Source organism: Uloborus diversus, chromosome 5 (assembly GCF_026930045.1).
Source record: "Uloborus diversus isolate 005 chromosome 5, Udiv.v.3.1, whole genome shotgun sequence".
Lineage (NCBI taxonomy): Eukaryota > Metazoa > Arthropoda > Arachnida > Araneae > Uloboridae > Uloborus > Uloborus diversus.
Genome location: NC_072735.1, coordinates 184,961,582 through 184,983,216, shown reverse-complemented (window position 1 = coordinate 184,983,216; position 21,635 = coordinate 184,961,582). Strand labels below are relative to the sequence as shown.

The 21,635-nt window shown below is 31.9% G+C and overlaps 2 protein-coding genes across 2 annotated transcripts in view; one reads left to right on the top strand and one right to left on the bottom strand.

Annotated features, from left to right (window-relative positions):
- The window catches only part of LOC129223337 (choline transporter-like protein 2), a 66,994-nt gene extending 61,848 nt beyond the window's left edge, over positions 1–5,146 (bottom strand). The window contains exon 1 of the mRNA XM_054857904.1: positions 5,098–5,146. Coding sequence (XP_054713879.1) covers positions 5,098–5,146 — 49 coding nt within the window. The remainder of the gene's footprint in view (positions 1–5,097) is intronic.
- A 618-nt stretch (positions 5,147–5,764) lies between these two features.
- LOC129222298 (proteasome subunit beta type-3-like) lies at positions 5,765–21,588 on the top strand. The gene is made up of 6 exons (XM_054856785.1): positions 5,765–5,890; positions 10,035–10,219; positions 16,495–16,602; positions 19,064–19,241; positions 21,265–21,359; positions 21,449–21,588. Exons 1-6 carry the CDS (start codon positions 5,888–5,890, stop codon positions 21,495–21,497), a joined length of 618 nt encoding a protein of 205 aa, XP_054712760.1. The 5' UTR covers positions 5,765–5,887; the 3' UTR covers positions 21,498–21,588.
- Positions 21,589–21,635: the final 47 nt, after the last annotated feature.

Sequence of the window (21,635 nt, the reverse complement as noted above, 5' to 3'; positions counted from 1 at the left end):
TTGTTAAGTATGTTTAATTTTATGAGCAGCGCAGTGGGAATATTACATACAGTTGAATCTGTACGTTTCGAATTTCACAGGAAGGAAAAAAATCGAGATAAAGAGGTTTTAAGATACGGGGGCTTTAAGAAACTTTATAGAAATTTGGAATATGATGGTGAAAATTTGAAATCGATACTATAGAGAACATGGGCTCTTGATCAAAATTCCTCTGTATTAGTTTTGTTAGGTCTTTGTTCTATTATTACATTATTATGTGCTTTATTGCCAGTTTAAAGAAACTTTGAGCATATCTTTTTGAAGAAAACGTCTTTTATTGCTTTTTGGTGCCTGATTTTTTTCTTTTTCTTGTTTTTTGATTAATTATTTATCCTCTTGAGGTTAGCAATTGCTGCAAATCTAACCTGGCCAATATTCTAGGATTTTCCTTTTTTCTTTACTTGAAAAAATCTTAAACATCCCTCCTATCATCTTGGTTTTCTTTAAGGAATCATAATTTTAAGAAAGAGAGCGATCACAGAACAGTACTAAACCAGATAACAGAGCAAAATGGCTTTTAACTTGAATGACCTTTAACCATGAACTTGAAATACTCATCCATAATGCAACTAATACTCAACCTGTGAATTTCACCCCTTTACTCTTCTTCCAAGAAAGTGCTCGAAACGACTGTCCTTTCGTTAATTTTCCTAAAAAACCTATTCGCGGAACGCATTTCTCCCTTTTTTGCCCCCTCAGCCCTTTCTGTTTCGAGTTGAAAAAAATGCTTTTGCTTGCTACTTTGAAGATCATTGGGCTTCGAATCCGAAAATGATAGCATAGCCGGAATTCGAGACATAAGGTTTTTGTTGGCGTTGTGCTGTGATAGTCAAAACGGCCTTTGCTAACCAGAAAATCCACCGCAATCACATCGATTTGTCGAAAATGTCAGCCAATATTTACTGCGTATTCTTTTAAAAACGTTTAGTCTGAACTATTTAGAATAGTATATTCTAAGTGAACGTTGTTGTATAATGAAGAGAGCAAAACCGATAACAAGCTTTTTAACCCCCCCCCCCCAAAAAAATGTAAATGACGAAAATGGTTGCTCTAAAAAGAGAAAGTTAACGTCCTCTGAAGAAAACGAGTACGAAGTGCTGAAGCAGCATTAATTCCATCGAACACCCTTCTGAAGGAAATTTTATTTTAATTTAAAAGAAAAACTGCATAGCATTACAGGAATAAAATGTTTAAAAACGAAATGAATCGAGACTGTTCTGTACTATTTCTGTTAGCTTGGGTCGCATTAAAAAGTAGAAAATAAACAAGATTTCTGTTTATAACACTCGAAAATTGCTGTTGCTCTCTCAAATAGATATTTATATAAATTCTAAAGCAGGTAATAAAATTAAAAATAAAAACTTGAAAGGAGAACAGATGGTATGCAGCTTTGTGCAAATAACTTTCTACCGCCTATATTTCTTCCCTCTTTTTTAATTCAAATTTTATTAATTGCTTTAGAACTAGCATAAATGTAAATACATATAAAAAGCAACATATAAATATAACGATATGAAAAGTCATTTCATTTTTTGCAGGTTATAATCAAGAAGTTTTTTTTATTTTATTTCATGCTTTTAGTGCGAACCAAGTTTGTAAAAATAGTCTGACCACCGATGAGATTGAAAGTCAAACATCCAGTTCACAGGCGGAAATGGATCCATCTATTAGCTTTCAGGGATGCCAGCTTTTGTAGATGTGTGTTAGCCTCTAAATTAAGCAGTCACACTGAAATGAACGGAACACGCTCATCAGATATTTGATTTTCCCCCTGATTTGGATAGACTGGTTTTGACTAGACCTGTTGCTAGAAAGTTTCACTTTAAATTAAATGGAGAAAAAGGAAAAAAAAAGTTAAATATTTCCAAAACATTACAAAAAATAAATTTAAAAAAAAATTCTTTGATTTTGTTTTGTTTGACACAAGTATCGAACTTGGGGCACCCCATTCCAAAGTATGTAAAAGTTCACACACACACACATATATATATATATATATATATATATATATATATATATATATATATATATATATATATATATATATATATATATATATATACATATAAAAAATAAAAGACGTAACCCCCCCCCCCCCGAAAGTCGGGTCTAGCTACGCCTCTGCACAAGGCTAATAAATGGACTTTCTCATTTAGACTATGATTCCAGGCTTAGAATGCTAAAAATGTACAGTCTTGAGCAAGAGACCGAGGGGACATGATTCAGTTGTTTAAATTTATTAAAATGAAAGATGTTACGAGGCTGAAGTTTAGCACTGAAAACAGGACAAGGGGTCATTGTTTTAAGCTGTTTAAATCTCAGGCTAACATGAATAGTAGGAAAAATTATTATTTTAGCAGGGTAGTGGAACCTTGGAACAGCTTACCGGAAGAGGTGGTAATGAGCAAGGGAGTAGATAATTTTAAGAGGGCCATTGATCTGCACTGGGGATTGTAAATTGACTAGGACCAGTCTAGCTGGGCCCAGAGCCTGTTGCTGGTCGCCACTTTAGTATTTGTATTTGTAAATAGTTTAAATTGTGACAAAAAAAAAAAAAGTAGAGGAGCTGAGCTCACAGAGAAATTAAGAGAGGAAACCGGTTTAGGAGGCCGAAATTTTAATGTTTTTTCGTGAATTTTTTCAACAAGGAATGAAGAATCAGAATTTGTTCAAACTTGGAGGATATTTTATTCATGTTTTGAAGTACACTTTGTACAATTTGAAGTCATTTCTGCCAGAAATAGTGAAGTTAGAAGCTGCTGTAAATGGATGGTAGCCATCATAGCGAGTTCCTGGTGGGTTTTACCTAAGTCACAATTTTTATCTGTTACCATACAATTATATATATCCAAGATATTTCCTAAGAATGTGAGCCTGATTGTTATTTAATATTAAAATAGGAAAAAAGTGGGGAAAAAACCTTAAAAATCATTTAAACAATTTTTTTGCAATAACATATAGTTTACGCAAACTTTTCATCAACTGAAGAAAATAGCCTTAGCCATTTCTTTTTGCCCAATATCAATCACATGATCACTATTTTCATTTTTGAATGAAAAAGTTTATGTGGATCTGATACAACATAAGCTACCTGCTTCTTACTTGAAAATTTTATGAAGATATTTGATTTTGTAAACAAATCAACAAAAACTACTTATTTGTTTAAAATTCAGTACTTCTGCAAAAACAAATACTGTATTTTCCCGCATATTATCTGTTAAAAAAGTTTTAAATTAATGAGGTGTGGATTATATGCTGCCGTGGATTGTCTGCTCTTTTTTTCTCTCTCTCCAAAGCACTGAAACTTAATTTACAGCAGGATTCACCAATACAGACTGTTCCATAGTCTGTAAAGTTGTTTATTTTACACAGCTTGAATTTTCCTCTCACACGATTCAGACTGTGTAAAATAAAAGAAAAGACACAGTCATAGTAGAAGCAGTTTCCATTTGCAACCGTTTACTCCTTTGTCTTTAAGCAACTAGTGTACTATGATCACGTACTGCGTCAAGAAGAAATCATTGTTTTGTAGATTAATTTTGCACAAGATTCTGAAAAAAGATTTTTTTTTTTAAATTAATGTTAGTAGTTTATAAAAATATTTCTGCAGAGCCAAAAAATTTCTGCGAACGCTGTTTGGGCGTTCGTCTATATTATATGCAAGCCTGGAACACCCCTCTTTCTGGCCTCTTTAAGAGACTGAAAGAGCAGCTTCCATTTTCATGATGTTTGCATTTTGCTCAGACACTACTCCGTGCGCTTCAGTATTAAAACCAAGTTCTGAACTTTTATGGATTTCCTCTTCTTAAATTTTAATTGTACATATTGAAGATTCACTCATACCTAATTGTCAGGCTACCTTCGAAGCACTTTTTAAGTGTTCAAGCACATTGAGAATTTTGACCTTTTCTTTAATGTTCAGAAACTTTCTCTTTTTCTTGACACTTTAGATGAAAAAGTGCGCTTGGGAGCATTTCTATTTTATCATCGTTCATATGTACAATATAAAAATCAATCAACAATCAATGTAAAATACTCCCTTTGTTTTGAAAGGTTTGGAATCGCATTAATAAATGGTTTCATTATAAAAAATTTTAAGTTGTAAATGAAATAATTTCAATTGAGCATGTGAGAATTAAAATATGTCCTTTCAGAATAATTTGAAAGTTAAAAAATGTATTGTGCTGTTACGTCTAACTTTTAAAAAGTTGATATATAACAAAAATCTAAGTAGGGCAGGTTGGGACACACAGTGGTGAGGCTGGTTGTGGCACTGACCCAAGTCTATTGACTGATTGGTGCCACAGTCACCAGCACAGAAAAAGACTATTTCATTGTACTCTTAATAAATTTGATGAGTTTAAATGAACTAAAATTGAAAAAATGGCTAATGTTACTGTTAAACGGAAAATTGATTTTTCTTTCTCCGTAAAGTTTTAAAATATCAAAATAGCAGTAGAAAATGTTAAAAGTAATAAGAGTTCAAAAATTTAAGATGACAATTATTAGGATTAATTCTGGCTTCCCAATGTGCCCCACCTAGTGGGGCAGGTCTGGACATTGTAATGACTTTTTACAAAAATTTGTTTTGATGAAGTAATAGAGTAAAATAAATTTTCATTGAAGCAAAAGTGTCTAAATTGCATGTTCAGCTAAGTTTGGTGAAAATTGGTTTGAAAATAAAATTTCTAAAAACCATTATTTAAAAAGTATCATAAGGTGCCCCACCTTCCCCTACAATTAAAAGCCAGAAAAAAGTTGGTGAATTTTGGGAGATGGGACATAATTTTATCACCCATAATTTGAAAGCATGCATATGATACGATTCTTTTTCAACAATAACTGGTTTAAAAATAAAATCTATAATTTAAAAAAAAAACTGATAATAAAATAATAATAAGTTTTTAAATCATTCTGAATTTTAAAAAAAAAGAAGCAGAAAATGCATTGAAACTAAACAGAACGTACCTACATTTTGCAAGTGAATCGCATTAAATACATTTAATTTATAATGAAACTAAATTCTGTCAGAATAGAATAATTAATTAGTTAACATACCATAGTTTTGTTCGGAATTATTAACAACAGGTGTTTCACTAGACTTCATCTTTGTCAGAAGTCGTACAGTTTATGCAAAAACATGTATTAAATCTGAAGGATTTAAAACAAACGTTTTAATAATAAATTCATAGAACACTTTTACTTTGAATCTAATTTGTTAAGCAACTAAACTGTTGAATTATTTTCAACTCACAAACAAAATGTTATAAACGGTTCATTAACAATAAAGTTTTCTCTAAAGGTACTGAGATATAGACTACAATGAGAAAAATATTCTATACAATTTTCTATTCAAAAGTAAACTAAACGCGCAAAATATTTTATCACATTATCATCTGATTGTGACCGACCGATGACAGCCACCGAACATCAATAAACATTCTAAAGAAAGATGTTGATTCTGAAAATCGTAAATAATGCCGTTTGAATAGTTGAAAAAGTAGCCACAAGAGGACGCTCGTACAGCTCAAATCGTATTTTATTGCTCTATATTAATACTGCACGGAAATGTTAAAAATATTGACATTTGAAAGACAAGATAGGGATTTACTGCTATTATAATGCTTAAGACCAAACATACCCTTTCCTATCGTACTATTTTTGAGCAATTTCCGGGGAAATTTCCGGAATGAGATCAAAAACATCTCAAATCAAAGATTAACTTTTTTTTTTGGCAATAATGTCTCACGGTTACGTTTCATCACAGTTAAAGAGTGATTCGGCGATTTGTGTTTGGGAAGAAAAGTTTCACAAATTCGGTGGTTCTGCCTTGTAACTCGAAAGAAGAATGGTATATTTTCTTTTCTTTGATTTGAAGTTAAATCGGCAGCAACTTTCAGTGTTTTCTCCAATCATTTTTCTGTTTTGATGTCATTTCAATTTAAAATCATAAATACAAATTGCATGTCCAAAGCATAATAAAATTTGGTTGCGATTAGCTTAATGTTTGACATTTTCTGATTTAAATTTTAACTTGTAAAATCTGAAATTTCTAGTGTTTTGATGCCTCAAAAATTAGGCAAAACAGACAATTGGCGCTAAGCAGTTAAAGGATGCAAAGAATTAAATGCCAACCTGCGAAAATGCACATATAAATGTGCCATCATCTACCATACCCATATTTGCATGACCTTCCGTCTCAGGATAGATTTCCATCTTGGACAAAATTTTCGGAGATGGAGGTCGGGACGGAAAGAAATTCGATGATTTTCCTACAGTTTTTGCTTAAAAAAGAAAAATTCAGTATTTAAAAAATATGCTTTAATTACTGGACCGTTCCATAACCACGAATTTACATCAACATTATCTCGATTTTCCACCATGGGCTTGTTTTGTTTGCAACGTGCTTTTGGAGGAGTGGCTTTTAGACTCGCGCCATTAGCCTTTTTTTAGGTTGCAATGTTAATTCCAAGTCACTGCATTGCAGACCGCGAAGTTGCTCATTATTCTCCATGATTTATCGAAATTATCATCTCTATTTGAAAATTTAGCCTTTTCTCTTTCCATTTTCGATCATCCTCTCGTTTTTTTTTTTTTTCAAAAAATGTCCTAGAGTTGAATCTGAATCCCCAATTGAGAATGATTGCTGACAGGATGAAACGCACAGTAAATGGCGTCCACACACCAGGCAAAACCGGAACCATCAGGATCAGGGACTTTAAAGATTTTAGTGAAAATGGGAATTTTGGAAAGAATCAGGGAAAATTTTCAAGCTGGTTTTGAAACACCGATGGGCAACTGTTCCTGCATTTTCGACATGTTTCTGGTAAAATATTCTTAGACTTGAGAAATCGCTAAATTCTAATATCTTTAAATCTAACACTCGCTAGAATGGAAATATGAGGGGAAGGAAGAAGAGAAAGAAAAGGAAACTAGAAAAATAACGGCAATACGAATTTACGAAAAAACGCTGTTCTTGCAAAGAGTGAGTTCGTAAATTAGCCCACGATTCTAAGGTCATAAAACGTTTGTATTTTGGGCAATCTAAGACGAGGGAGAGGAGTAGATACTCAAGGGCTCCAGAATAAAATATCAAAAAACTGAATTGAAAGTCATTTTTGAAGCTAGAAGTTTAGGATTTCCTCTGCAAAAAAATTGAAAAGTCAAAAATGTTGAGCCTACTTGAATGATGTAAAAGTGGGGAGGTTTAAAAAAAAACGGGAAAACTGGAGTCCTAAAAAACACTTAATTTATGCAATCTTTGGTGAATTGATGAGATTGTTTTGGTGTTCTAAACTGAAAATGTTTTGTAGCTGATGTAGTAAAAACTATTTGAGGCTATACTTAAGTTTCTTAAGAGAAAGGGAGTTTGGGATACTTTCCCGAAAAGTGTTTGTAATTAAGTCTTAAAACTTTTAGGCTGTCTTTGGCAATGTCAATGGGGAGGAGGCTCTCTTTAGGCGAAATTCTGAAACTGGAATCTTAAAAGCGCAACTTCAGACCTTGGGGTTCAGGGTCCCCCTTCCCCGAAAAAAATTCGAAGCTGAAGTATTCAGAACTCGGCTTTAGGTAATCTTTGGGGACTAAGGAAAGAATTCGAAGGCCTTCTCTCAATAAGTTTTAGAACTTCAGTAGTTTCCTCTGTACAATCTACAAATATTGAGAAAATCAGACGTAACAGGACTTAAGATAATTCGAGTTATTTATTGACTAGTTAAAGAAAAAAGTTAAATATATTTATTAAAAATCTTTGAAGTATTTTTTTAATGCCATGACGAATTAAGAAATACTATCAAAGTTCAAAATTCATTTTTTATGTCCATTGTTTGTGGTGAAGAACAAATAAAAAAGAAGTTTAAATTGTGAAAATATTTAAATTAATAAATTTCTTTTTAAAACTTCTCAGAAAATTTTAAAAATCCAAAAGTGGGCTAAATAATGTTTTTTTTTTTTTTTTTAAATGTGTTTTTTCAAAAAAAAAACAGGGTTCGTACGGGTCATGGAAATCCTGGAAAGTCATGGAAAAAATTTAAGCCAATTTCAGACCTGGAAAAGTCATGGAAAACTGAAATTTTCAATCAAAATCATGAAAAATTATTTAAAGTCATGGAAAAATGTCCTGGGTAAAGAGAAAACAACAATAGATCAAAGAGCATTAGAAATTTTGAGTGATTTAATGCACATAATGCTATTAAAACTGGAAAATTGAACAAACTGAATTTTGAAATCTCATTGCATCCATTTCTGTAGCAGCCGCTCGTTTGTTTTTTTTTTTTTTTTTTTCCAATATGTTTTTATTGCTTTGATATCACTCATTTTGAATTTATTCTTTTCAACACTTTCTCAATTTAATATTCTGTAGTAGCGAACTTACACGTTCTTGATTTTGTCATGCCCAGTCAAAATAACGCAATTGAATTGCATCCTAGTCTATTTCCATCACTCGTAAAAACTTCATTATTAAATTTATAAGAGTTTATCTTAATTGGTTGAAGGTTTTGGAAAATGAAGATCTTTAGGCAGTCGATAAAATACAAAAATGGGGAATTCTAACACTTACTCTAAAACAGTAGTGCTAAACGTACAGCCAGCAAAACGAATCCATGCGACCCACTCTGCTACGTTCAATGTCAGGTATAAAACACTTGTTCTGGAATTTCTAATTCTATTAATTTATGTATACATTTGAAAAGGTGGATTTGAATCAAAAGATTTATTTACTGAGGAATGTTTTTTTTTTAAATAATTATCTGGTTTAGAAACATGAATTTATTATGATTAAATGCAGTTTAGACTAAAAGGCAACTTTTGAAGCAAATATTATGGAAACTTAGTAATGAGTTATTCAAACTTTGCCTCATTCATTATCATTCTGTCTGTTTATTAAAAAAAAATCAAAAAAAAATTTAGACATTTAAGCATCATTATATTCCATTCACTGTATTATTACTTTACTTAAATTTATACGAAGAAGACAATACTTTAGGTTTACACTGATATTTTTTCAATGACAAGTAAGTGCTTCGATGAGGTAGCGGCATTCACGTAGAAGTTTTGCTAATGCAGGGATACCCACCTGGGGGAGGGGGGTCATGGCGCAGACTACACCATTGAAATTTTTAAGGGGGTGTTTTAGGGGTATTTTTCTCATCTTTGGGAGGGCTCTGACTTTAATGGGAGGGGGGTCCGCGTGATATTGAGGGGTGTACCCTTAAAGGGGGGGGGCACCCCTGGCTAATGCTAATTTCCGGAAAAAATTGGCAAGTTTTATATTATGTTGTACTATTCTCTTCATGTAACAAGATCATGAAAATGTTTATGAAGTCCTGGAAAAGTCATGGAATTTTTTCATCCAAATAGAGTATGAACCCTGAAAAAAACATTGGGTCCAATCCGGCCAACCCTGATGCCTTGCCTTCAATCTTCGAGTTGAACCAAACCATTACTTTGGTCACTTGTCTGGTCAGTGCTAATTCTGTATTAGCTCCCAGTTTGTTTGGCACTCTTGGCTTCTTTAAGAAGTTTTCCATCTCCAGCTCAGTCATCTCTATGCTGTGCTGAGTGCTAATAAGCATGAAACTGCAGTCCTCGGCTGGAACTGACTGAGCTGGCGGTGTATTTCAACGTTTCATAATTTTGAAAAACAAAATAAAATCTTGCGTAAGAATAGGGCGTGGGGTTTGAAAAATCTTACCTACCCTTACAGGGGGGTAGAGGGAGATTGGTCAAAAATGGTCACAATCAACCTTATGTAATTAATAAATGGCCCCTAACAATTTGGTTGGTTCGACAACCTCAACTGGTTACCAACAGCAGCATTTTATGATCTACCGGTTACCGTTTTAAGCTGTTGATTGAAGCACGTGATCATTAGCTGTCACCTGATCAACCTATCGGTCAAGGTCGTCGAACATAAGCTTTGAAATCAATAGCCAATGCCCGACCTTCAAGTCTATCTATCTATTTCATTACTGAAAGTATAATTTTTTTTGCAGAGTATATTCAGTTACAATGGAGGTTTAGTCATTGCCATGACTGGCAAGAACTGTGTTGCTATTGCAGCTGACAGAAGGCTTGGTGTCAGAGCTCAAACTGTTGCTATGGATTTTCAAAAGATCTATGAAATGGGACCAAGGTTATTCATGGGGCTGCCTGGATTAGCCACAGATGCTGCAACTGTGTAAGATATCTGATATAGATTTATTATTATTGTGTTTCTGCTCTTAAAAAAATTGTTGCCTTTCTAATGCATGTTCTGTAGTTGTCGGTAAACAATGAGAGTTTGTGCACTAAAGTTATTTGTGTCAAAGAAAAAATTAAAAATGTACCGTTAACTGATGATTTACAATGTTATAAAAGTAAAAAACTTTCAAATAAAAAATTGTATGCAATTGTTTTAGGGTTACAGAGAAACTTGTTTTTAAATGTAAAAAAAATGTTATGCTTGCAAAGAACGTACTTTTTGACCATAGGTTAACTCAAGTCCCAATTAAGTCTTGACAATCGTTTTTAGTTTATTGTTGCCATATTTGATCAAAATTACATAGAAATTAGTTGAACGATGTAAATAAAGCATAAATTCTTGAGAAAAGACAGCATTTCTTGAGAATGTATTGTTTTTGCAGTATTTTCTTGAGAATTTGCTTTTTTTATGTTGGTTTTTCACTTCAATCATATGGTAGAACGAAGCTTATTTGATCATTTTTTCATTTAAAACTACTTGTTTGGTGATACCAAAAATTATTCTCTTTTAAATTAACTTTTAAACAAAACTAGAAGTTCCATCAAAAGGAAGAAAAATCTGTCATATAAATAAATTAAGCATTTAAAACAAAATAATCCATCAAATAAAAGCATTAAAAGTCAAATTAAAGTACTTTGCCAACAAACTAACACAATATCGAAAGCTTCCTTGTAGTCCAAAATTTTACTTGAGTCCACTATCACTCTTTGTTGTAGCCATATTGCTTTAATTTTTTTTATGAGCCTTAATTTCCACACTACCAACTGTAGAGAAAAATAGCAAATCCAGCATTTTTCGGGTAGTCTGTTTTTTACTGTAATTTCTTTATTTCATCCAGACCATGTGAAATTATATTAAGATGTTTCAATACTTTCGTCTTGAGCACTTGTTTAAAAGGGTTGAACCAAAATCGTGAAAATGTTGAGTGTTTTTAGTGTTTTTAGGGAAAATGTGCCTAAATCGCGCCCCGGGTATAAGTTGACCATCCAATTTTTTTTTCTTAATTCTAGTTTTTGTATTAAATTTCCCAATTTCTATGTGAGTAGGGTCAGGTGGGGTGGAATAGTTATAAAAAGAGACTTTTTTGAAATGATTATCAAGCTATTCAAATCTGATATCTAACAATCAAAAAACTATAACTGATGAGTTTTTACATTTCAACAATACACTTTAAATATCCATAGTTATTATTATTGAAATAATTTTATTGGGAACTGATGTGATATACCCCACCCTTGGCGACTTTTTCCTGTTGGCGCCAAGAAAGCGTCGCCAAGAAAACGATGTACGACGACATATGTCATACATCGTTCTTAGCAATGCTTTTTTAGCGCCAACAGGAAAAAATCAGATAAAAAAAACATGATCAAAGCACTTCAGAACACAATATATATAAAAACACAGGGGCGCCGACTTGCAAAAATTATTGGGGGGGCTAAATGTCACCGGTGATCCAGGGGGTATGTAATCCCACGGACCCCCCCCCCCCCCCCCCCCCCCCCCCCCCCCGCCCTTTTTCCAAAAAAAAAATAGAAGTTCAGATTTTTGAACCTTGAAAATTCCAATTTACATATTTTCTGATGTATACAAACAAACAATACGTGGCAGGACGTTTTCAAAGTCAATCTAAATTGGTACACAAATCTTCTGGTTCAATTAGATCATGTCACTTGTCTTCAGTGAGGGACATTTTTACAGTTCTATTTTCGGGAAGTCCTCGTGCAGTGCCGTGGCTAGACATTGATATGAAGTAGGGCATTTGACTTGCATCCCAGTGGCGGCTACCCACAAAAAATATTGGTTGGGTGGGGGACATACCGCAGGTCTAACCCCGGGAAATTTTCTAAATTGGAGATGGAAAAAGTAAGTTTTACAGTTTTTTAAGCGTTTTAGAGCAATATATTATCAACATTAGAATCCCGAAAACTCTACTCTCGCTAACTCGACACATGTTTTGGGATTGAAAAACGCAAAAGAAAAAAAAAACCCACTTGTATGGTATTTTCGTAAAAAGTTAATTTAATATATAGTATAATAATTTTGTTTTTAGACTATTACAGAACAGTGAATATATATCTGTAAAAAGATTGAAATTATATTTAAATATATCTTAAACTATCATTAAAAACTAATTCATAAAATATTGCTGTCGCACTTTGATCAATAAGTGAAACAGCTAATTTAAACTTGCTTTGAATAAGGCTCAGAGTTCATTAAATAAAAATAATATCCCAAAGTTAATTTGTTTAATATTAGTTAATAAACTTAATATAGTATATAAATAACCGGTTTTTATAGGATCTTATACCCTAAAAATATTTAAGTATTTGAAAATAATTAATGCAGTACTATAGTAATACAGTAATAAAATAGTACTAATATTTCGAAATTTTAAATCTAACATTATGTTTGTAGTTAATTCTCTATTTTACAGAGATTTTTAAAATTGCTATAAACACCAATATTAGGGCTGTCTTTAGAAAGGTGCAAATGTCGACCGCCTGACTAGATTACTGAATTTGAAGTCGACGACTGGTCGAATATTCAATTCATCCAAAGTATCTCGGTGGTTATGAAGAACCGTCAAGTTGTTCAATAGCTTCTGCCGCATTGTTGATCGGACAGACTTTATCCCCAGGTTTGCACACTGGGACAAATTCTAAGTGCTCGCAGCACCATAACACTATTATTATCCACACCACTCGTTTTCAGTTAACCTGCTTTTTACCGTAATAATTATTTGTTTTATACAAATACAAATACAAAAGTGACGACCAGCAACAGGCTCTGGCCCAGCTAGACTGGTCCTAGTCAATTTACAATCCCCAGTGAAGATCAATGGCCCTCTTAAAACTGCCTACTCCTTTGCTCATTACCACCTCTTCCGGTAAGCTGTTCCAAGGTTCCACTACCCTGATAAAATAATAATTTTTCCTAATATCCATGTCAGCCTGAGATTTAAATAGCTTAAAACAATGACCCCTTGTCCTGTTTTCAGTGCTAAACTTCAGCCCCGTAACATCTTTCGTTTTAATAAATTTAAACAGCTGAATTATGTCCCCTCGGTCTCTTCTTTGCTCAAGACTGTACATTTTTAGCCTTCTAAGCCTGGAATCATAATCTAAGTGGGAAAGTCCACTCATTACGGAATGTATTTTACAAGGTAACTATCTTCAAACAAGAAAAATACAAAAATACTAAGACAAATTTGAGTTTAGAGAGCATTAAATAGCAAATAATTTTCTTTAATTATTGGGGGGGGCTCTGCCCCCTCAAAATTTTTTTTGAGGGGGCTCGGGCCCCCTCAGGCCCCATGGAGTCGGCGCCACTGTAAAAACAACAACAAAAAACCTCACGAATATACGCTTCAAAAATACCAGAAACTAGAAAGTTTTTGTACACAAAGAACAATTACTAGAAAGTATTTAAAATGCTTAAATTGACAAATTATAACAACTCACCAATGAATAAAAGCTATTTTCCAATATGCATTTCATCGAACAAAAACTTTTCTCATACTCTGCTAAAAAAGAGCAAAGCGATTCAAATCGCGATGTTTAAAGCGGAAAACATCCCCAAAATCAATAACTATTTCAGCCAAAAAAGCGCTTAGTTACTCAAATGTATGATGTATGAAAAGTAAAAAATGTCTCAACAGAACCATCTTAAACATAAACAATACAAAAATACCATACATTTATTTGCTATCCAGACATGCTTTCAAAATACCTATTATATTTTACATAAAATAACACCTTTATATTTTTATAAAATGCTGTCAACTTATTTTCAGAAATTCAGTACCTGAAGGAGGCACGTTCATAGAATGTCTAAATAATTCGTGGCATCGATAAGAATTAACTTTTAGAGCAAAATAACCGTACTATTTTTGTAAAATTAATTTACATACCGTAAAAATAAGTTAAAAACTACAAGAACCCCTCAAGGATTTGTAAAAATAAAGAATTTCGAAAGTGAGAGTTTTTTTTCGAATTCTAAAATAAAGAACTTACCTTTTTATGATATAAATCCTCACACTCAGTCTAAAACAATACTTAAAAGACAATGACACGTTACAGATACACACCACGTTGGAGTTAACTTTTAATTAACGTTGACGTTTGAAGAAACTGGCATTTTCTAATGTTTTTACTTCAAAACACAACTTCTGAATTTATACTAACACAAAATAAGCTTTCCTGTAAGGTATATTGCACGAAACAACACCTATCTCTCCTGCGTTAAACCAAGTAAACAAATTTGAACTAGATTGCTTCGGGTTGCAAAACACGGGTTAATTTCGCCAGGAATGCCATGCTTAAAAAGTTATCGCCTCATTGGCGAGAAAAAATATTTCAATTTTGTGCAAAAAATCGGATGTCGCCAAATGGGGGGGGGGGGTATATCACATCTGTACCTTTTATTGTTTAGGTGAAAAAGCTGTTATTTCAAAGTCTTTTTATATCCATTCCACCCCATGGGGTGGGGGGAAATGGGTAGTAATATTTAAATTAAATTTCAGAGTGAAAACATGAATTTATTTATTATTTTTTCACTAAGAGATATTAATAAAAGGGTAAAAATCCATTGAACAATATAGTCTGTAATTTCACTGCAAATTGAAGGTATATGTGTGCGATTACTGAGGCTGACTCAGATTTTTGATGATCTGTTCTTCTTCAATCTCCATTTTCACATTATTGGGGAAGGTGAAAAAATATCCCATCTTCTTAAGAATTTTTACAACATCAGCACAAGTATCTAAAGATTCTATAACTTGAGCAATAAAATACTTTTTAAATTTCTTAGCAATGTATTCAACTAGCACCCAATCTCCTGTAGATAATGTACTGGTACATAATTAGTTATTTATAGCTTTGTGGAATGGAAGTTTGATCAGGCTGATTTTGAATTTATTTAGTCGGCTCTGGGTTTGTCTAGTGGTTGAAGGGCATGACTCGGATTAGGCGGTTAGGCAAATGATAATTTCATTATTGATAACATGCTTTACCATTTCATATGTCAGACAGCTTGCATGTCTTTTCAGATGCCTTGCAAAAAGTTTGAACCATTTTTCAAAGATTGTATTCCATCCAACCAGATTTAGTGCAACCATAAGCAACTCATAGCATAAGTTGCTTATTCATATGGTTCATAAGCAACCATAACATAAGGACTTCAGAATATAAAAACTTACTTTAGAGAAAAACTTTTAATGAGAAAACGTGTTAATTCCACAGCCTATGTCATTAAACCTAATATTATACTCATTCCACCCCACTTAATTTTTTTTAAACGTATTTCTTAAAATGAATAGAATTTTTCTTTTCTGATTTTTTTCAGTTGACAAAGGAGACTTCCTTAAATGAAAATAACTAATAGAATGCAATCTAAATTCAAACAAAATCCTGGTAACAAAGTTTCAACGATATCAGTTAGTTTTGATTTTTACAATACAACTTTCAAGAAGACTGCCATTAAAGTGAACAATTGTAAATAAGATAAGTGTTTTTTTTTTTTTTTAAGTTGGATTTTTTTTCCTGTAACTCAAAGAATAATAAACTACCCTTTCCACCCCACCTGACCCTATACATGGTAAATCTTAGGTTGTAGTTGTTACCACAATGTTTTTACGAATAATAAAGCAGTGAATGGAGTTTGATGCTAAAATTTTCAAATCAAATTATTAAAATTTATGAAACTCGAGTTTACAACTTGGCATGCAACTTTTTCCAATCATCTTCATGGTTACAAAAAAAAAGTTTTTTAGTCCATTTCTTTCTGCAGTTCTTTTAGGATCTAAATTCTTTATTATCTCCAGACTCCTAAAACTGATTTTAGATTGTATATACAATACATTCAGCAATTTTTTTTTTCTTTTTTGTAACTGGCAGTATCAAATTAAAAAGTGTTGGGAAGAGTTTAAAAATTTGATTGGTCCCAATTTAAATGATAATTTTGATCAAAAAATATTGAAAATTATTTTAGTAATGTGTTTCTCTGGCATAACTTTTCTGAAAATTGTGCTTATTTTGTTTATAAAAGTTAGATTGCTCCAGAGACTCAAAAATGACTTTGCTGGCACAAAATTGTTTTTTCCTGGTTATTTATTTTCTTTAATATTTCATTATGTAATTATTTTTAGTAATGTAAAAATTATAACATGTTTGTTTTTAGTATGTATTCTAAAAGGTACTTTATTGTTTTTACAGATCTCAAAAGCTAAAATTTCGACTGAATATGTATGAACTTAGAGAAGGGAGAGAGATGACACCTAAAACATTTGCTTCTGTTGTGTCAAATATGCTCTATGAACAAAGGTGTGTTGTTGCAATACTTCACATTTATTTAAATTAAAAAAATTATGCAAGTTTCTTATATTCAAAAAACATTTTTACACCTGCACTTGTCAAAGGAGAGAAAAAGCGTCGGCTGCAACATACCCAGTGGCAAAGTTCTTTGTATGTTCCAACAAAGAGGGACCCTCATTATACTTCCTTTAATTTTACAGTTCAGATATTTTGTTGATTGAAAAAAAAAATGCTTTTGAAAATGGTCATACAGGGTGGGATTGAAAAGTGATCGAAATTGCTGGAACAACAATTTTATTGAACTTTTTGACAAATGCACTTAATATTCTTTGAGATACATCCCTTTGGCTTTGATACACTGGCGATAGCAGTCCTTCTACAGTTCAAAGCATTTTTTTGAATGCGTCTTCCAGGACGGAATTTAGAATGTTGGTTACTTTTTTTGGAATGTCTGCTATCGACTGGACATGCCTTCCCTTCAGGTTCCTTTTGACACTGTGTTCGTCTGCAGCTCCTAACTGGCCAAGCATGGCATCACAGTGCTTCCCCACCCCCTACAGTCCAGACATGTCTCTCTGGACTTCTTTTTCAAAAAACATTTCAAAAAAGTAACCAACAATCTAAATGCCATCCCGGAAGAACGTTTAAAAAGTCTGTGAACCGTTTAAAGACCGCTACCATTGGTGTATCAAAGCTCAAGGGACGTATCTCGAAGAATAATTAATGCACTTGTTAAAAAGTTTAATAAAATTGTTGTTCCAGCAAATGTTCAGTTACTTTTCAATTGCAGCCTGTAATAGTGATAGTAATATCTTAACCATGTAAAGATTAGCTAAAATTCAAATTTTTAAAAAAGTTAGGTACTCCTTCAAGCTTTATATGTTGAAGGGATCACAAATTTTTGGGAAGGAAAAAAGTGCAGTAGACTCTCAATTAACCAGCTGTAATATAAGTACGACAAAAGCCAAAAAACAAATAGATTGGAATTCTCATAATTATGTACTTTAATTGGGGAAATAAAAAAGGCATGAATGAACGTTTTAGACTTTGCCATAACCTAGCATAAAAGAAAATTATTAGGTACTAATACAGTTACCATAATAGGAATATAGATCTTATATGGTTAATTTATAATCAATGTTATTAATTTTATTTCTTTTTGCAAGTTCTGTTCTTTAGTATTTTGATAAGTTGATTTTGTCATTGGTTTGCTCTGGAGATGTTAATGGTCGAGGAAAAGCCCCATTAATTTTGGAAACACCAGTTTTTTTTTTTTTTTTTTTCCAGAGGGGTTGATTTCCGATTGGGGGAAAATTGAAAATTATTTGCTACTTTTCTCACTGTAGATTTATATACAGAACAGAATTAGCATGTCAATAATATCAATCAGTAGAAATGTTTAGCAAAAATTTTAAGTGAATTTATGTTTCACACTAAATTGGTCACTACTTGGCACTCAATTGGCATTCTGGTACAGGAAAATTTACAAATTCAGCCCAAGAACATACATATATAAATGCACATAACCAACTTAAAAAAAAAAAAAAAAAACTGTATTTAAAACCTTAAAATTTGCAGAAAAAAAGTTATATAATCTGATTTAACAATATACAAGAATCACACCTTACTCAAAATTAATGGTTGACTGATGATCTGACTAACATCAATAACTTTTAGTGTTCTGAGCAAAGAAATTTACTGGCTAATTTTTAAATAGTATAAGTTTTATGTATGTATCTGTTAAAAAGGAGATAAAACATGTATTGCATATAACTCATTTTTATATTTTTTAAGCAAATATAGCTGTTGAATGCATTTTAATTTCTAAAAAATCAATTTTTCTAGAAAAACCTTTCCTACTGCACGGAAATTTAACATGCCTAGTCGGCTCTAAAGCAGAGGTGCCTATCCCCCCTCCCAAAAAAAAAAAAAAAAAAAAAAAATCTCAACACTCTTTCCCTTTTTTATTCTTAGCTTCTTTTTTTTTAATTTTATTTACTTTTTTAAAATATTAGTTTTTTAGTTTTTAGTTCTCTTTTTTATTGTATTTACTTTTTAAAAATATATATTATTTATTTTTTTTTATTATTATTACTCCTTTAATTATTATTATTTTATTAAAAACGTTCAGTGCTACACCAATGAGAGACACACACTCAAACTAAATAAATAAATGAAATGAAATATAAACAAAATTAAATAAAATAAACAACTTAAAAATAAATCAATAAAAAAATTTTAAAAATCCTTCCAAAAATTTTGATGGCGCAACTTGCGCCATAATCCCCCCCTGTGGGCATCCCTGCTCTAAAGTACACATTTCACTGCTAGTCCAGTGCCTCAGTAAAATGGTTACACACTATAGAGCACCATATTTAAATTGAATATACAATCCAATTTAACAGTTTGTGTAATAAATGCTTAATTTTGGATTATTTCTGTGAAGTAATAGACTTTTTTTTTTTCAAAGGTTTGGACCTTTTTTTGTGGAACCCGTGATAGCTGGCTTGCACCCAATCACTTATGAACCTTATATCTCTGCCATGGATGTCATTGGGTGCATAAATATGACAGAAGATTTTGTTGTTGCTGGTACAGCTACTGAACAAGCTCAGGGAATGTGTGAAGCATTGTGGGAACCTGATATGGTATATTTTTATTGTTATTTGAATGTTTTATTCTGTAACTTACAGTCCCTAGCCAATTTATTAGACGCTCCGTTGTTTTTTTTTTTTTTTTTTAAACAACGTTTTGGACGAATTTATATGCAGTATTGTGATATTAAAAATATGTTGGATTGGCCGCGAAATAACCCCGGTATGAACCCAATTGAAAACGTGTGGGAGCTGATGAAAAGAGAAATGGCTAAAGATGTGATTACAAACAAAACTGAACTTTTAGAAACGATCATTCATGTGTGGAATCATCATCCTGAAATGCATAAGACAGTACAGTCTTGCATTGATAGCATACCACACAGAATTAAACCTCTCATAGTGGCTAAAGGTGGCTCAACAAAATATTAACTGTTCATTATTTTCTTCATTTTTGTTCAAACTCTAATAAATACATATTTTTCCTATAATTACGATGTTTCATTGATGTTACCTGTAGATATTTACGTGGTGAATAATATGAAAATACATTTCATATTTTTCACCATATTGTTAAAACCAAATAGCTGTACAGTATCACCTGATAATTAATGTTTTCCATAAAATCCCATGGTGCGTCTAAACATTTGGCCAGAGATTGTAAACTACTAACTTTATTATAAGCACTGCAAAAGTTTCTATGTAAAAAAGTAAGGTGAGACTTTCTCAACCTGACCAACAAGTGGAAATTTGAAATTTTTAAATTGAAGTAGGAGTAGTTTTTTTTTTTTTAAGTTAAGTATTGTTTAAACTTAACTTTAACAAAAGTTTTGTTTAAAGTAAGTATTGTTTAAACTTTTTTACTTAAATATTTAGTTGAACAAACCATTTGCGTATCATGTGGCACAAAATTTATTTAATAAGCTTAGCATCGAAAGAGAATGTTCCCTTATTCTCTCCATATCGACATTAACATGATTAACATGAAATTCTCTTTCAATATCTCATATATTGGAAAGATACTTTTTGCAAACCAAATATTTACTGAGTTGTGTGCTAATGAAGACTCTCAATTGTTATGAAAAAATGTATTGATGCCTCCAAAAAAGTTTTGCTTAAAAAAAATTTTGTTTGGTACGAGAAAGAGCAGAAGATTAACTCAGTTCCAAAGGTGTTAAGAGCATTCAGTGAACTAAAAGAATAAAGCTCTTCTCAATTTTTTCTTCCTGTTAATTGCTAGATTTTTCTTTTCATTGACAATAATGAAGTGGTTGTCAGGGTAATAGTTGCAAAAATTCTCACGACTGAAGTTTTTCAAAAAGATTAATTGGTCCCAAATTTAATTTTCAAGGGTAAGTAAAAAATATTGAATGCATCACTTTTTTTTCTAACTTATTTTCTACGAAAAATGTTCAACAGAAAGAAAGAAAATACTAACAAATGCACTGCAGAAATGATTTTTTAAGAAATATATTTATAAGAAATTTCTTTTCATTTAAGATTTTTTTTAAAGTATTAGGTAACAAGTAGAAATTTCTTTCAAGCATGAACATAAAATACAACTCAGCTTCCCCGATTTAACTCGCTCATAGATTATTTATTACTTTTTGATTCTTATCTTGTTCTATCTCTCACAGTTTCTATTCTTTTCTTTTTTTTAAATGGAAATCCGTCAAAATACTGAAAACTTTTATCCTCATAACAGTTGAAAATTATTGTAATCCATGAAAAATAGGAAAACCTGAGATGAGAATTTTCAATCTTTCAATGTTTGTCCACTAATGGTGAACAGCATGCAAAGGGATTTTTATTAAGTGGGATTATAGGAAACGTTGCCAAAATTATGCAATCCTGCACCCTAGAGTGCATACCCTGGAACACAATATACATGTAAGGACCACAATGACCATATTATGTAAAATTATGGTTGTGCATATAGTAAACCATTGAATTATTTTACTTTTAAAACTCTCTACAGCTCAGTCTAGTTTTTGTGAAATTTTCAAAATGAATGTAAATGTTACTAATTTTTGCTTATCAAGTTATGATTATTTAAGCTAGAATTTTTCACCTCTAGGAACCGGAAGATCTTTTTGAAAAAATATCTCAAGCTTTAGTAAATGCTTTTGATAGGGATGCTATTTCTGGCTGGGGAGGTATAGTACATGTAATGTAAGTTTTTCTACTTTTTTCTTTATCATTATTTAACAAAATTCAGTATTAAAGTTACTATTTATTGATTCTTTATATTTTATTTTCAGTGAAAAAGACAAAATAACAACTAAGATTTTAAAAACGAGGATGGATTAAGCAAGTTATGTTATTTTCTGCATTCAAAAGTGTTGAAGAAAAATGTCTGTTTTCAGAATGTACAAAGTATCATTAAACCTTTTTTTATAAACTTTGTAAGAAATTTATTAATGAAAGACTAGAAGGAACAGTACAGTG

Coding starts and splice junctions, on each gene's coding strand:
- LOC129222298 (XM_054856785.1), top strand. Junction 10,220..16,494: donor GCCACAGATGCTGCAACTGT/GTAAGATATCTG, acceptor TTGTTTTTACAG/ATCTCAAAAGCTAAAATTTC. Junction 16,603..19,063: donor AATATGCTCTATGAACAAAG/GTGTGTTGTTGC, acceptor TTTTTTTCAAAG/GTTTGGACCTTTTTTTGTGG.